We start from the raw sequence: 15,285 nt of genomic DNA on the forward strand, positions 1-15,285 counted from the left end.
CTGCTAATCAAAAGGTCAGCAGTTTGGAAACCGCTCCTTGGAAACCCTGTGGGGCAGTTCCACTCTGTCCTGTAGGGTCTTTATGAGTAGGAATTAACTAGACAGAACAGGATTTTTTTTTGTGTGTGTGTGTGTGTGTTAATGTCTTATAATCCCAGTGCATGTGTATCCCAGTTGCAAAACAATTGGTATAAGCATGCTGCCTGAAACAGAGAGACAATTTTTTGGAGATTTAGAATATATTGACTGACTTGCCTTAACTCCTTGATTAGTCCTCTTTTTGGATGGTCACATGTCACAGATGATATGCAATGTATCCTGTGTAGAGAGTAGAAGGCCCACGACCTGGAGAAGTTGACAGTGACACTACTAATCTTTAATTTAACTCAGCGTTTTTTGTGTCTTATTGAAGTTTGCATGTACATGGTTGAATGGACTTAGACACTATATATTTTAGAGTTTTAATTAATAGTGTTCACAAAGTGCACAAGCAACTAACAAAGATTTCTACCAAATATACATGGATTAAGGGAAAAAAAGGAATAATAGTCCAAACATCTGCAAACATCAAAAAAGGGCAGAACTGACACTTATTACTCAAGTTCAATCTTTTAGTAGGCCACACTGCAAGACAAAAATCACAAAGATCTAAAGTGAAATAACGAGATGTATGCAAAAAAAGTCTAAATCATAAAAAAATTAATATGAAATTTGAATTATACATGTAAATAATAAATTATTTAAAATAAACTTATATCACCTTTAACGTCTCTGTATTTTGACATGATTTACAATGAAAGGAATATATTAGTAAAGATATAAGCATATGTGCTTTATAAATATATAACTGTACTTGGGGCTATTTATCCAAAAATGTTACGATGATATGGCGTGTTATTGAAAAACTTAAAGATTACTGATCTAGAGAAAGCATTAGTGTTAACTGTTCTATAAGATGGTAAAAACATTAGCTTAGTATCTGCTTGTCTAGCAACTTTATCATCATTTCTTCACTATATTTAGCACTAAATGGGAAAACGAGAAGAAGCAGTGAGGTTTTAGGACAGATGATCAATTACCAATGATGCTTATGACAACATAATTATGCTGTCCTTCGTGTGTGAATAGTATAGATGACATTATGATTTCCAGGTAACTGATATATAAAGAATTAAGGAAAAAAAATTAAATAATAGAATGTAAAGATTGGGAAACAGTGCATGTGATTAAACTCAATTTTCATTCAAGGTGAGCCTTTTCCATGGTAATATTTTTAGTCAATGCAAACTCCAATGCAACTTACAAAATTTTTTAATCCTGGGCTGAGCAGATCTTTGCCTCAGGTTTGCATCCCTATCCCAGGGAAGCAGAGGGCTCTGGACAAAAAAAAAAGAAGCAGCCTTTACCAATTTCATTAGTTGGTCCTGCTATTTTCATCAATTCTTTCACAGATACAAATTTTGCATGGAAGATATTTTTTGTCTTATAGATAGACCTTTGAAGGCACACGATTTTGTAATAACATTATCATTAAATTATGTGCTTCAGGTCAACAAACACTGAATAATCATTTACCTTTCACTGCTGAACAAATTGTAGATACTTAATTCCTAAAAGACGCATGACGTCAAACAGCACTGTATTTTAATATAACCAATGTGTATTTAAAATATCTTCTAACTGAGTTCCTTATGTAAGATCTGAGAACTGCACTCAGACAGGAAGAACACAAAGACAGTGCTATACAACTCCAAGCACAATTCACACAACTTAGAACACCTAATCACCTGAGAAAGAACCGGCATGAATAAATGAATTTATCTGCACTAATTAGCAATTCTCCAGCTAAGGCAGGTGTGAGCAAACTGGACGAGAGGCTGGGGCTGAGACTGATTTGAAAACAAGGAAAAACCTACTTCTGAAATAGCTGTAAGGAAGTATTAGAAAAAGTGTGGAAATGGCTCTTCATCAGACACTGACCTTTTTAAGCTGCACTTGCCAACACATTTGCCGCAATTTTACCAGTAGTTTTGTATGAATATGAAAAGTAATTCTATTAGATTCACAGAATTTCATTAGAAATCCAGTGCATGTCTCTCTAAGATATATAGCATTAACGGAAATTCAGTTTCTTTTTTTAGTTAAGTAAAATAGTGAGTAAAACACTTCAGTTTATAGTTACTAAAACAGTTTTCTGTTAGACTTTTACTATTGCTTTTAGATACCTAATTAAAATTTATACTTAGAATGGCATCTAAAATTTTTTGTTAAGGTAAAAGAACTTACTCCACACAAACAAACCAACAACAACAAGAAGTATACCCAGGACCAATCCTAATCAGAACTTAATTCTTAATAACATTAGCAGCTTTGCTTAGTGTAATACTAAAAAAAATGTAAAGCCATTCCCCTGAAATGATCACATTCTTGGTTTACTAATATTCCAAAACAGAACACATGAAGAGATCAGAAAAAATAATGTTTAGTAAGAATATAGGCAACAATGCCCATGTATGTCATTTTAATACGGTTTTGTGTTGCTAGAATGAAAATCTGTACGTTTTCCAAATGCAAAGGTACATGAAAAAGGCAGCATTTGATCTCCAACATTTTGCTAGTTATTATACTATGACCTTAGAGCTTGAAAATATCCTTAACAAATTTGATAAATGAACTAGACATAATTCTAATATAGAGTACCCAGACCCAGTGCCATCGAGGCGGTAGTTATCACAAAATCACAAAGTGTGATAATTTCTAAAAAGTTTTTACCTCTGAATAATAACGTGGGTTACATAAAAAATCAGTTTAATTCAACTCATAAATACGGGTTGGATACATGTAAGTCTCATCTTATTCTAGACTTTGGCAATTAAAAAAATTAATAGTGCAAGTTTTCTGTCATCAAAGATTTAATGTTCTAGGAAAAGAGCCACTACCACTACTAAGCCTAAAACAATATGTCAAATGACACCTTAGTAGTAGTGGAAAAATGCAAATGTAGAGGGTCATTCATTCTTTAAGGTTATGGCCTATTGGTAAATACTTCAGTAAGAAGTGATATTTGAGAAGATAATTATAGAATGAGAAAGAAATCCATAGGTAAAAAAATTGAGGTTATTGCATTCCACCTCATTGCTATTACATCGTTGAATTTTCTCTCCATCATTTTAAATGTTGTTAAATGCCATGGAGTAGGTTCTGACACTAGCAACTAAATGAATAATTTGTTTTATAAGGATCAGCACAGAGCTGGATCCTATGAGGCAGAGGTTAAAGACGTCCAGCTTTTCCAAGCTGCTGCACCCCTCCATCGTGTCTAACATCAACTACTCCTTCTCCCCTCAGTATTCTCCCTCCTGTCATTGGGTTCCCTAATTCACTGCAAAGTATCACAGAACTCACAGACCATGTAAAGAAAATGGCTCATGCAGTTGTGGAGGCTGTTATGTTGTTGTTAGGTGCCATCGAGTCTGTTCCGACTCATAGAGACCCTATGCATAACAGAAGGAAACACTGCCCGGTCCTGCGCTGTTCTTACAATTCTTGCTATACTTGAGCTCATTGTTGAAGTCACTATGTCAATCCAACTCGTTGAGGGTCTTCCTCTTTTCCGCTGACCCTGTAATTTGTGAAGCATGATATCCTTCTCCAGGGGCTGATCCCTCCTGACAACATGTCCAAAGTATGTAACATGAAGTCTTGCCATCCTTGCTTCTAAGGAGCATTCTGGTTGTACCTCTTCCAAGACAAGATTTGTTCATTCTTTTGGCAATCCGTGGTATATTCAATATTCTTCGCCAACACCACAATTCAAAGGCGTCAATTCTTCTTAGGTCTTCCTTATTCATTGTCCAGCTTTCATATGCATATGATGCAACCGAAAATACCATGGCAACATCCCTGCTTTTCAACACTTTAAAGAGGTCCTTTGCAGCAGATTTACCCAATGCAATGTGTCTTTTGATTTCTAGACTGCTGCTTCCATGGGTGTTGATTGTGGATCCAAGTAAAATGAAATCCTTGACCACTTCAGTCTTTTCTCCGTTTATCATGATGTTGCTCATTGATCCAGAAGGAAACACTGGGGGATCTTTGTTTTCTTTATGTTGAGGTGTTATCCATACTGAAGGCTGTGGTCTTTGATCTTCATTAGTAAGAACTTCAAGTCCTTTTCACTTTCAGCAAGCAAGGCTGTGTTATCTGCATAACACAGGTAGTTAATGAGTCTTCCTCCAATCCTGATGCCCCTTTCTTCTTCATATAGTCCAGCTTCTTAGATTATTTGCTCAGCATACACATTGAGTAGGTATGGTGAAAGGATACAACCCTTATGCATACCCTTCCTGACTTTAAACCAATCAATATTCCCTTGTTCTGTCCAAACAACTGCCTTTTGATCTATGTAAATGTTCTTCATGAGCACAATTAAGTGTTCTGGAATTCCCGTTCTTCTCAATGTTATCCATAATTTGGTATGATCCGCACAGTCGAATGCCTTTGCATAGTCAATAAAACACAGGTAAACATCCTTCTGGTAATCTCTGCTTTCGGCCAGGATCCATCTGATATCAGCAATGATATCCCTGCTTCCACGTCATCTTCTGAAACCAGTCTGAATTTCTGGCAGTTCCCTGTTGATATACTCCTGCAGCCATTTTTGATTGATCTTCAGCAAAATTTTGCTTGTGTTTGATATTAATGATATTGTTCTATAATTTCCGCATTCGGTTGGATCACCTTTCTTGGAAATAGGCATCAGTATGGATCTTTTCCAGTCATTTGGTGGGAAGCTGTCTTCCATATTTCTTGGCATAGATGAGTGAGCATCTCCAGCACTGAGGAGGCTGGCAAGTCCCAAATTTGTGGGTCAGGCATAGGCTTCTTCTGACCCACATGGCTGCAGGAGCTGAGGAACTCAAACCAGCAGTTCAGACCACAGGCTCCTGGCTCACAAGGCTGCAGAACCTGGTGAATCAGGTCATACAATAGGCTGCTGGCTCAAGGGGCTGTGGAGGCTGGCGAATCCCAGAATCATCAGGTCAGACAGCAAGCTTCTGGGAAGATCAACTGATCATGAACCAGGCGAAGTATCTAGACGCAGAGAGAGAGAGCCTCGACAACACATACATTTCTCTAAGATGTAGACCATACCACAAGGAAGGGCTTAATTTTAGTTAACAGTGGGGCTTGAGTCACACCTTCCTGTAAGGCTGCAATTCAAGATACACCTTATACCAATCCTGCCTCATCAACATGTAGAGGTCAGAATTCACAACACATAAAATGAAGGACAGTCACATAATGCTGAGAATCCTGGCCTAGCCAAGTTGACACATAACCTCAACCATCACAGGTTCAATATACCTTATTTGCATAGTCCCACTCAATCGTTGTGTGTGAGTCACAAAGACCATGGCTGGAAAGGCCATATTATGTAATTCATTGCACCACAGCAACCCTATGTACAAAAGAATGAAACACTGCCTGGTCCTGCCCCATCCACATAATTGTGGTTGTCCTTGAGCCCATGGTTACAATCACTGTGTTAATCCATTTCCTTGAGGGTCTTCCTATTTTTCCCTGACTCTCGACTTTACCAAGTATGATGTTCTTCTGTAGGGACTGATCCGTCCAGATAACATGTTCAAAGTATGTGAGAGGGAGTCTTGCCATCCTTGCTTCTAAGGAGCATTTTGACTGTATTTCTTTCAAGACAGATTTGTTTGTTCTTCTGGCAATCCATGGTATATTCAATATTCTTTGCCAATGCCGTAATTCAAAGGCATCAATTTTTCTTCAGTCTTCCTTATTCATTGTCCAGCTTTTACATGCATATGAAGGAACTGAAAGCACCATGTCTTGAATCAGGAGCATATTAGTCCTTGAAGTCACATCTTTGCTTTTTAACACTTAAAGAAGTCTTTTGCAGCAGATTTGCCCAATGGAATGCATCCTTTGATTTCTTCACTGCAGCTTCCATGGATGTTGGTTGTGAATCCAAGTAAAATGAAATCCTTGGCAAGTTCAGTCTTTTCTCCCTTTATCATGACGCTGCTTACTGGTTCAGTTGTGAGGATTTTTGTTTTCTCTTTGCTGAGGTGTAATTCATACTGAAAGCTGTGGCCTTTGAACTTCATCATTAAGTGCTTCAAGTTCTCTTCACTTTCAGCAAGCAAGGTTGTGACATCTGCATAGCACAGGTTGTTAATCTTCCTCCAATCCTGATCACCTGTTCTTCTTCATAGAGTCCAACTTCTCAGATTCTTTGCTCAGCATACAGGCTGAATAACTATGTTGAAGAGACACAACACTGACAAATACCATGTAAAAGTTCCTCATGAGCAAAAGTGAAATTCCTATCCTTCACTATGTTACCCATAATTGTTATGATCCACACAGTCCAATGCCTTTGCATAGTCAATAAAACACAGGTAAATTTTTTTTTTTTTTCTGATATTCTCTGCTTTCTGCCAAGATTCATATGACATCAGCAATGATATCCCTTGTTCGGCATCCTCTGCTGAATCTGGCTTGAGTTTCTGGCACTTTCCTATGTATCACCGCAACTGCTTTTGAGTGATCTTCAGCAAAATTTTACTTGTGTGTTGTGTTAATGATATTGTTCAACAATTTTCACATTTGGTTGGATCACTTTTCTTTGGAATGGGCACAAAAATAAATCTCTTCCAGTCAGTTGTCCTAGTTGTCTTACAAATTTCTTGGCATCAAACAAGCACTGCTTTCGTTTTTTGAAACATCTTAATTCCTGGAATTTTTTTTTTTTTTTTTCACTATTCCCCTCAGTGCAGCTTGGACTACTTTCTTCAGTATGATCGGTTCTTGATCATATGTTACCTCCTGAAATTGTTGAATATTGACTGATTCCTTTTGGTGATATGACTCTGTGTATCCCTTCCATCTCCTTTTGATGCTTCCTGCATTGTCCAGTAGTTTCCCCAAAGAATCCTTCAATATTGTAACTCGAAGCTTGAGTTTTTTCATTCAGTTCTTTCAGCTTCACAAATGCCGATCATGTTCCATCCATTTAGTTTTTCAACTCCAGGTCTTTGTACGTGGCCTTTACTTTGTCTTCTCAAGCCACCCTTTGGAATCTTTTGTTCAGCTCTTTTACTTCATCATTTCTTCCTTTGGCTTTAGCTATTCTATTTTCGAGAGCAAGTTTTAGAGCCTCTTTTGGTCTTTCCTTTGTTTTTTGTCTTTTTTAATGACCTCTTGCTTTCTTCATGTATGATGTCCTTGATATCATTTCACAACTTGTCTGGTCTTCATTAGCATACGATGCATCAAATCTGTTTTTTGAGACGGTTTCCAAATTCAGGTGAAATATACTCAAGGTCGTTATTTTGGCTTTCATGGACTGCTTCTAATTTTCTTCAGTTTCAGCTTGAACTTGCATAGGAGCAATTGATGGTCTGTTCTGCAGTTGGCCTCTGGCCTTGTTCTAACTGGTGTTATCGAGTTTTTCCATTGTCTCTTTCCACAGATGTAGTCAGTTTGATTCATGTGTATTCCATCTGTGAGGTCCATGTGTATAGGTGCAGTTTATGTTGGTGAAAAAAAGATATTTGCAATGAAGAATTGATTGGTCTTGCCAAGTTCTATCATGGGATCTCCAGTGCCATTTCTATCACCAAGGCCATATTTCCCAACTACTCTTCTTTCTTTATTCCCAACTCTCACATTCCAATCACCAGTAATTATCAATGCATCTTGGTTGCATGTTTGATCAATTTCAAGCTGCAGAAGTTGGTAAAATCTTCAATTTCTTTATCTTTGACCTTAGTAGTTGGTGTGTAAATTTGAATAATAATCATATTAACTGGTCTTCCTTGTAGGTGTATGGATATTACCCTATCACTGACAGCATTGTACTTCAAGATAGGTCTTGAAATGTTCTTCTTGAAGATGAATGGAATACCATTCCTCTCCAATTTCTCATTCCTGGCATAGTAGAATAGGACAATATGATTGTCCTATTCAAAATGGCCAATACAAGCCCATTTCAACTCACTAATGCCTAGGATATTGATCTTTAGGTGTTCCATTTCATTATTGATGAGTTCCAATTTTCCTAGATTCATACATTCCGTGTTCCTACTAATAATGGATGTTTGCATATGTTTCTTCTCATGTTGGGTCATGCCACCTAAGCAAATGAAGGTCCCAAAAGCGTGACTCCATCCATGTCATTAAGGTTGACTCTACTGTGAGGAGGCAGCTCTTCCCCAGTCTTACAATGAGTGCCTTCCAAACTGAGGCACTATATTTTCTGGCAATATATGAGACAATGTCAGGCTGCTATTCATAAAGTTTTTCAGAAGGAGGCTGCCATGTCCTTCTTCCTAGTCTGTCTTAGTCTGGAAGCTCAGCTGAAACCCATCCACCATGGGTAACCCTACTGGTATTTGAAATACTAGTGGCATAGCTTCCAGCATCAAGGAACATGCAAGCCACCAAAGTACGACAAAGTGACAGACAGGTGGAGTCATTTTAAATATCTAAATAATTTTTGAGTTTTCTTATTGTTCAGATTTTATTGAAAGGATATTTTTGAAGAAAGACCTTCAATTATCCAACAGTGCAAATGGTTTTCCTGTCATTGAGTTTGAGCATCTTCATTTTTTAACCTGGAGTTTAAGCTGGTCAAATTTATTTTCATAGTATTATATTTAGTCAAATGCATCACTTATGCTTTTTTGTGTGTTTTCTTTTTGATCCATTTTTTGTTTTACTTATTTCCTTCTGCAATGATTTAAAAAAAGGCACTAATTTCAAGCACTTAAATTTTTTTAACCAGTTTGTAAAAAAGTTATACTAATATGTAAATTAAACTTTATTTTTTACTTTTATTCATTTTCCTTATGTTGCTTCCCTACCATTGTTTCTAGTCCATACTGAATTTATCTTGAGGTCACAAACCTCATGTTTAAAGAAATACATTTATCTTTGAAGATTGTTTTAGACTTAAACATTCTATTTTGGAGTTATAATGACAACAGTTATTTGCATTCATTAACATACTACACATTCCTTAGAATTTAGTACTGTTATACATTTACCCCTGTTTTTAGTTGTGGAATGTCCGTAGCCATTCCAGAGCTCATATTTTGTTAATCTCATTGGTGGTATAGAAAAATTCTCCAAAAAAAATTTTTTTTGAGGAAAATATATTTGGTTGTTATCCTATTGAAACTAAGCAGAGTTGTAAATTTTTCATCAAATATAAACAATATCATGTTGGGTATAAAGTTTTTGAATTGTAGTCATTTTTCTATTAAACCTCTATTGACTTTGTTTCACTGTCTTCCTGCTTTTATTGTTGCATAGAAAAGAAAATTGAAAAAAAAAAAAAGAGACCCCATGAACTCCTTAGAAAAAAGGCCAGCATGGAAATTTAATAATAAAGTAAATATTACTGAGAAATATTTAGAAAAGAACTACTTTTTCCAGTCTTAGGGGAATGAGGTGCAACAGCATTCTTCCCTTGTCAAACTTCAAATATTATAATTTAAAGATTTTTATGAAATTTTGTAAACTTTTGGCAATGTCTAGTTAAGATTAAAATGTCTGCATAATCTTTCAATTCCATTTCTAAGTGTGTGTCCTTAGAGAGTTCTCACAAATTATGTACAAGAGTCTTCGTTACGTTGCCAACAGTGGAAGAATGGATAATTAAACTGAGCAGTAACCTATATATCATAATGCTGTAAACCTACATAAAAAAATGAAGGATAAGCATTTTTTTTGACATATATAGAAATTGAAAATACAATACTGGAGTTAAATCAAATCAAAGGATGGTACATGTATGTTAAATATTTAAATATTTGTAAAATATTTAACACCACACAAAACTATGGTTATTTTACTTTTATTTTTATCAACGTTACGTTTGCATATAATCTAAAGATTCATACAGTTTTACAAGATTTCTTGTAACACGTTGGTTCATTGACCATACCCTGGTACCCCATATACAAAGTCAAACATTTTCAACCCTTTAGCTGATATTTCTTTGTATTTAAAAAAGTTTTATTTTTCAAAATGTACAGTTGGTTAGACACGTTCGTGTATCTTCACCAGCAGCTGTGGTATCTCCACCTTTAATGTTTCTGGTGTAAATTACTTGAGCTCTGTGTTTTGAAACTAGGTTGATAAATCCTTTACTAAGCAGCTCCTGAAGGGCTGTCCTGGCGAGGGAATCACGAATCTTCAGTCTCTCAGAGATGACAGTTGAGGTTATAAGCAAGTGGTTGAGAACTTCCTTAGAGAGCATGTCATATGCGGCTTTGTCAGACAAGACCAGGTTATAGAGCTTGTCCTGCAGTTTCACTTTGGACCACTTCTTCTTTTTGGCCTTGTCCTTAGATTTGTTCATTGGGTCTTTGTCTTTCTTGGCAGATTTTCCAGGGTCTTTCTTCTTCTCGTTGTCCATGAGCAGCATTGCTAAGCTCACAGAGTAACTGTGATACCTGGTTATTTTTGTATATAACTCTACATTCCTAAATCGCATGTACATACTTTGTATCTTAATTTGAAAGGTTTCTATATTATATGCGTAATGAAACTCAAAAATTACAAATTTAAATTTAAGTAAAACAAAAATATTGACACCTGGACCAATAAGCAACATCAAGATAAAAAACCCTTTGCCGTCGAGTTAGTTGATCCTGACTCATAGCGACCCTATAAGACAGAGAAGAGCTGCCCCATAGGGTTTCCAAGGAGCGCCTGGTAGATTTGAACTGGTGAGCTTTTGGTCAGCAGCCATAGCACTTAACCACTATGCCACCAGGGTTTCCAACAACAAGATAAACTGAGAAAATATTGAAGTGGTCAAGAATTTCATTTTACTTGGATCCACAGTCAATGTCCATGGAAGCAGCAGTGAAGAAATCAAACGACATACTACGTTGTACAAATGTGCTGCGAAAGATCTCTTTAAAGTGTTAAAAAGCAAAGATGTCTCTTTGAGGACTAAGCTGCACTTGACCCAAGCCATGGCATTTTCAGTCACCTCATATGCATGTATAAGCTGGACAATGAAACAGGAAGACTGGAGAAAAAGTGATACCTTTGAATTATGATGTTGGCAAAGAATATTGAATATACCATGAACTGCAGGAAGAACAAATAAATCTGTCTTGAAAGAAGTACAGTCAGAAGGCTCCTTAGAAGCACGGATCATGAGACTTCCTCTCACATACTTTGGACATGCTATCAGGAGAGACCAGCACCTGGTTAAGGGCATCATGTTTGGTGAATTAGAGGGACAGTGAAAGAAAGGGAGATCCTCAATGAAATGAACTGACACAGTGGCTGCAAGTGTGGTCTCAAGCACAGTAATGAATATGACGATGGTGCAGGACCAGGCAGTGTTTTCTTCTGTTGTACACAGGATTGCTAGGAGAAGGAACAAATTCAGAGGTACTTAAAAACAATAACAACAACAGGTATTATGTAAGGAGACTGATAGCATAGTGGCTAAGCACTTGGCTGTTAACTGGAAGCTCTGCTGTTGGAATCCACCAGTCTAATTGGGAGAAAGATGTGGCAGTTTGCTTCTATAAAGATTAACCTCCCCTCCCCCCCCAAAAAATTGATGTCCAGTCAATTCCGACTCACAGCTACCCTACAGGACAAAGTAGAATTGCCCCATAGGGATTCTTTTTTTTTTTTTTTAATTGTGCTTTAAGTGAAAGTTTACAAATCAAGTCAGTCTCACACAAAAACTTATATATACCTTGCTACATACACCCAATTGCTCTCCCCCTAATGAGACAGCCTGTTCCCTCCCTCCACTTTCTCTTTTCAAGTCCATTTCGCCAGCTACTAATCCCTTCTACCCTCTCATCTACCTTCCAGGCAGGAGATGCCAACGTAGTCTCAAGTGTCCACCTGATCCAAGAAGATCACTCCTCACCAGCAACTCTCTCCAACACGTTGTCCAGTCCAATTCCTGTCTGAAGAGTTGGCTTCAGGAATGGTTCCTGTCCTGGGTCAACAGAAGGTCTGGGGGCCATGACCACCAGGGTCTTTTTAGACACAGTCAGACCATTAAGTATGGTCTCTTTATGAGAATTTGGGGTCTGCACCCCACTGCTCTCCTGCACCCTCAGGAGCTCTCTATTGTGTTCCCTGTCAGGGAAGTCATCGGTTGTAGCCGGGCTCCATCTAGTTCTGCTGGTCTCAGGCTGATGTAGTCTCTGGTTTATGTGGCCCTTTCTGTCTCTTGGGCTCATAATCACCTTGTGTCCTTGGTGTTCTTCATTTTCTTTTGATCCAGGTGGGTTGAGACCAATTGATGCATCTTAGATGGCCTCTTGCTAGCATTTAAGACCCCAGATGTCACTCTCCAAAGTGGGATGCAGAATGTTTTCTTAACAGATTTTCTTATGCCAATTGACTTAGATGTCCCCTAAAACCATGGTTCCCAAACCCCTGCCCCTGCTACGCTGGCCTTCGAAGCATCCAGTTTATTCAGGAAACTTCTTTGCTTTTGGTTTAGTACAGTTGTGCAGACCTTGCCTGTATTGTGTGTTATCTTTCCTGTCACCTAATGTAGTTCTTATCTACTATCTAATTAGTGAATCCCCCTCTCTCGCCTTCCCTCCCTCCCTCCCCCCCCCGTAACCATCAAAGAATATTTTCTTCTCTGTTTAAACTGTTTCTCAAGTTCTTATAATAGTGGTCTTATACAATATTTGTCCTTTTGCAACTGACTAATTTCACTCAGCATGATGCCTTCCAGGTTCCTCAATGTTATGAAATATTTCACAGATTCAACACTGTTCTTTATCGATGGGTAGTATTCAATTGTGTGAATGTACCATAATTTATTGATCCATTCATCCATTGATGGGCACCTTGGTTGCTTCCACCTTTTTGCTATTGTAAACAGTGCTGCAGTAAACATGGGTGTGCATATATCTGTTTGTGTAAAGGCTCTTATTTCTCTAGGACATATTCCAAGGAGTAGGATTGCTGAATCTTATGGTAATTCTATTTCTAGTTTTTAAGGAAGCACCAAATCTATTTTCAAAGTAGTTGTACCATTTTATATTCCCACCAGCAGTGTATAAGTGTTCTAATCTCTCCACAGCCTCTCCAATATTTATTTTGTGTTTTTTGGATTAATGCCAGCCTTGTTGGAGTGAGATGAAATCTCATGTATGTGTTAGCTACATAAATGCTTTCTTTAGTGAAGTGTATGTTCATATCTTTTGCCCATTTTTAATTAGGTAATTTGTTTTTCCGTAGTTGAATTTTTGCAGTATTATGTAGATTTAGAGATCGGGAGCTGATCAGAAATGTTATAGCTAAAAACTTTTCCCCAGTCTGTAGGTAATCTTTTTACTCTTGGTGAAATCCTAGGGTGAGCATAGGTGTTTGATTTTTAGGAGCACCCAGTTACCTAGTTTTCATTCTGCTTTCTTAATAATGTTTTGTATATTGTTTATGCCATCTATTAGAGCTCCTAACTTTGTCCTTATTTTTTCTTCTGAGATCTTTATCATTTTCAATTTTATATTTAGGTCCTTGATCATTTTGAGCTTGTTTTTGTGCATGGAGTGAGGTATAGGTCTTGTTTGATTTTTTTTTTTGCAGATGGATACCCAGTTATGCCAGCATCATTTGTTAAAAAGACTCTTTTCCCCATTTAACAGTTTTGGGGACTTTGTCAAATATCAACTGCTCATATGTGGATGGATTTATGTCTGGATTCTCAATTCTATTCCACTGGTCTATGTATCTGTTGTTGTACCAATTATACCAGGCTCTTTTGACTACTATGGCGGTATAATAGGTTCTAAAATCAGGTAAAGTAAGGCCTCCCACTTTGTTCTTCTTTTTCAGTAATGCCTTAGTTATCTGGGGCCTCTTTCCCTTCCACATGAAGTTGGTGATTTTTTTCTCCATCTCATTAAAGAATGTCTTTGGCATTTGGATCGGAATTGCATTAAATGTATAAATCGCTTTTGGTAGAATAAACATTTTTATAATGTTAAGTCTTCCTATCCATGAGGAAGGTATGTTTTTCCACTTATGTAAGTCTTTTTTGGTTTCTTGCAGAAGTGTACTATAGTTTTCTTTGTGTAAGTCTTTTACATCTCTGCTATGAATTATTCCTAAGCAGTTTATCTTCTTGGGGGATACTGTAAATGGCATTGATTTGGTGATTTCCTCTTCGATGTTCTTTTTGTTGGTGTAGAGGAATCCAACTGATTTTTGTGTGTTTCTCTTGTATCCTGATACTCTGCTGAACTCTTCTATTAGTTTCAGTAGCTCTCTGGAGGATTCCTTAGGGTTTTTTGTGTCTAAGATCATGTCATCTGCAAATAAAGATGCTTTACTTCCTCTTTGCCAATCTGGATGCCCTTTATTTCTTTATCGAGCCTAATTGCTCTGGCTAGGACCTCCAACACAATGCTGAATAAGAGCAGTGCTAAAGGGCATCCTTGTCTGGTTCCCGATCTCAATGGGAATGCTTTCAGTCTCTCTCCATTTAGGGTGATGTTGGCCTTTGGATTTGTATAAATGCCCTTTATTATGTTGAGGAATTTTCCTTCAATTCCTATTTTGCTGAGAGTTTTTATCATGAATGGTTGTTGAACTTTGTCAAATGCCTTTTCTGCATAAATTGGTAAAATCATGAAATTCTAGTCTTTTGTTTTATTTATATGATGTATTACCTGAATTGTTTTTCTTATGTTGAACCATCGCTTTATACCTGGTATGAATCCCACTTGGTCATGGTGAATTATTTTTTTGATATGTTGTTGAATTCTATTGGCTAGAATTTTGAAGATTTTTGCATCTACATTCATGAGGGATATAGGTGTATAATTTTCTTTTCTTGTGGTGTCTTTACCTGGTTTTCGTATCAGGGATGTGGTGGCTTCAAAGAATGAGTTTGGTAGTATTCCGTCCTTTTTTACGCTCTGAAATACCTTTAGTTGTAGTGGTGTTAACACCGCTCTGAAAGTTTGGTAGAACTCTGCGGTGAAGCCATCTGGGCCAGGGCTTTCTTTTTGTTGGGAGTTTTTGATTACCTTTTCAATCTCTTCTTTTGTTATGGGTCTATTTAGTTGTTCTAACTCTGTTTGTGTTTGTTTAGGTAGGTAGTGTGTTTCTAGGATTTCATCCATTTCTTCTAGGTTTTCAAGTTTGTTAGAGTACAGTTTTTCATAGTAATCTGATATGATTCTTTTGATTTCTGTTGGGTATGTTGTAATATCACCCGTCTCATTTCTTATTCAG

At 37.1% G+C, this 15,285-nt stretch overlaps 1 protein-coding gene across 1 annotated transcript; it reads right to left on the reverse strand.

The window, feature by feature from the left end:
• Window positions 1–10,063: 10,063 nt before the first annotated feature.
• On the reverse strand, window positions 10,064–10,468 carry LOC126076737 (40S ribosomal protein S25-like). The gene has a single exon (XM_049885299.1). It carries the CDS (start codon window positions 10,466–10,468, stop codon window positions 10,064–10,066), a length of 405 nt encoding a protein of 134 aa, XP_049741256.1.
• Between the last annotated feature and the right edge of the window lie 4,817 nt (window positions 10,469–15,285).

The sequence above is a fragment of the Elephas maximus genome, chromosome 5 (assembly GCF_024166365.1).
Source record: "Elephas maximus indicus isolate mEleMax1 chromosome 5, mEleMax1 primary haplotype, whole genome shotgun sequence".
In the NCBI taxonomy this organism is placed as follows: domain Eukaryota; kingdom Metazoa; phylum Chordata; class Mammalia; order Proboscidea; family Elephantidae; genus Elephas; species Elephas maximus.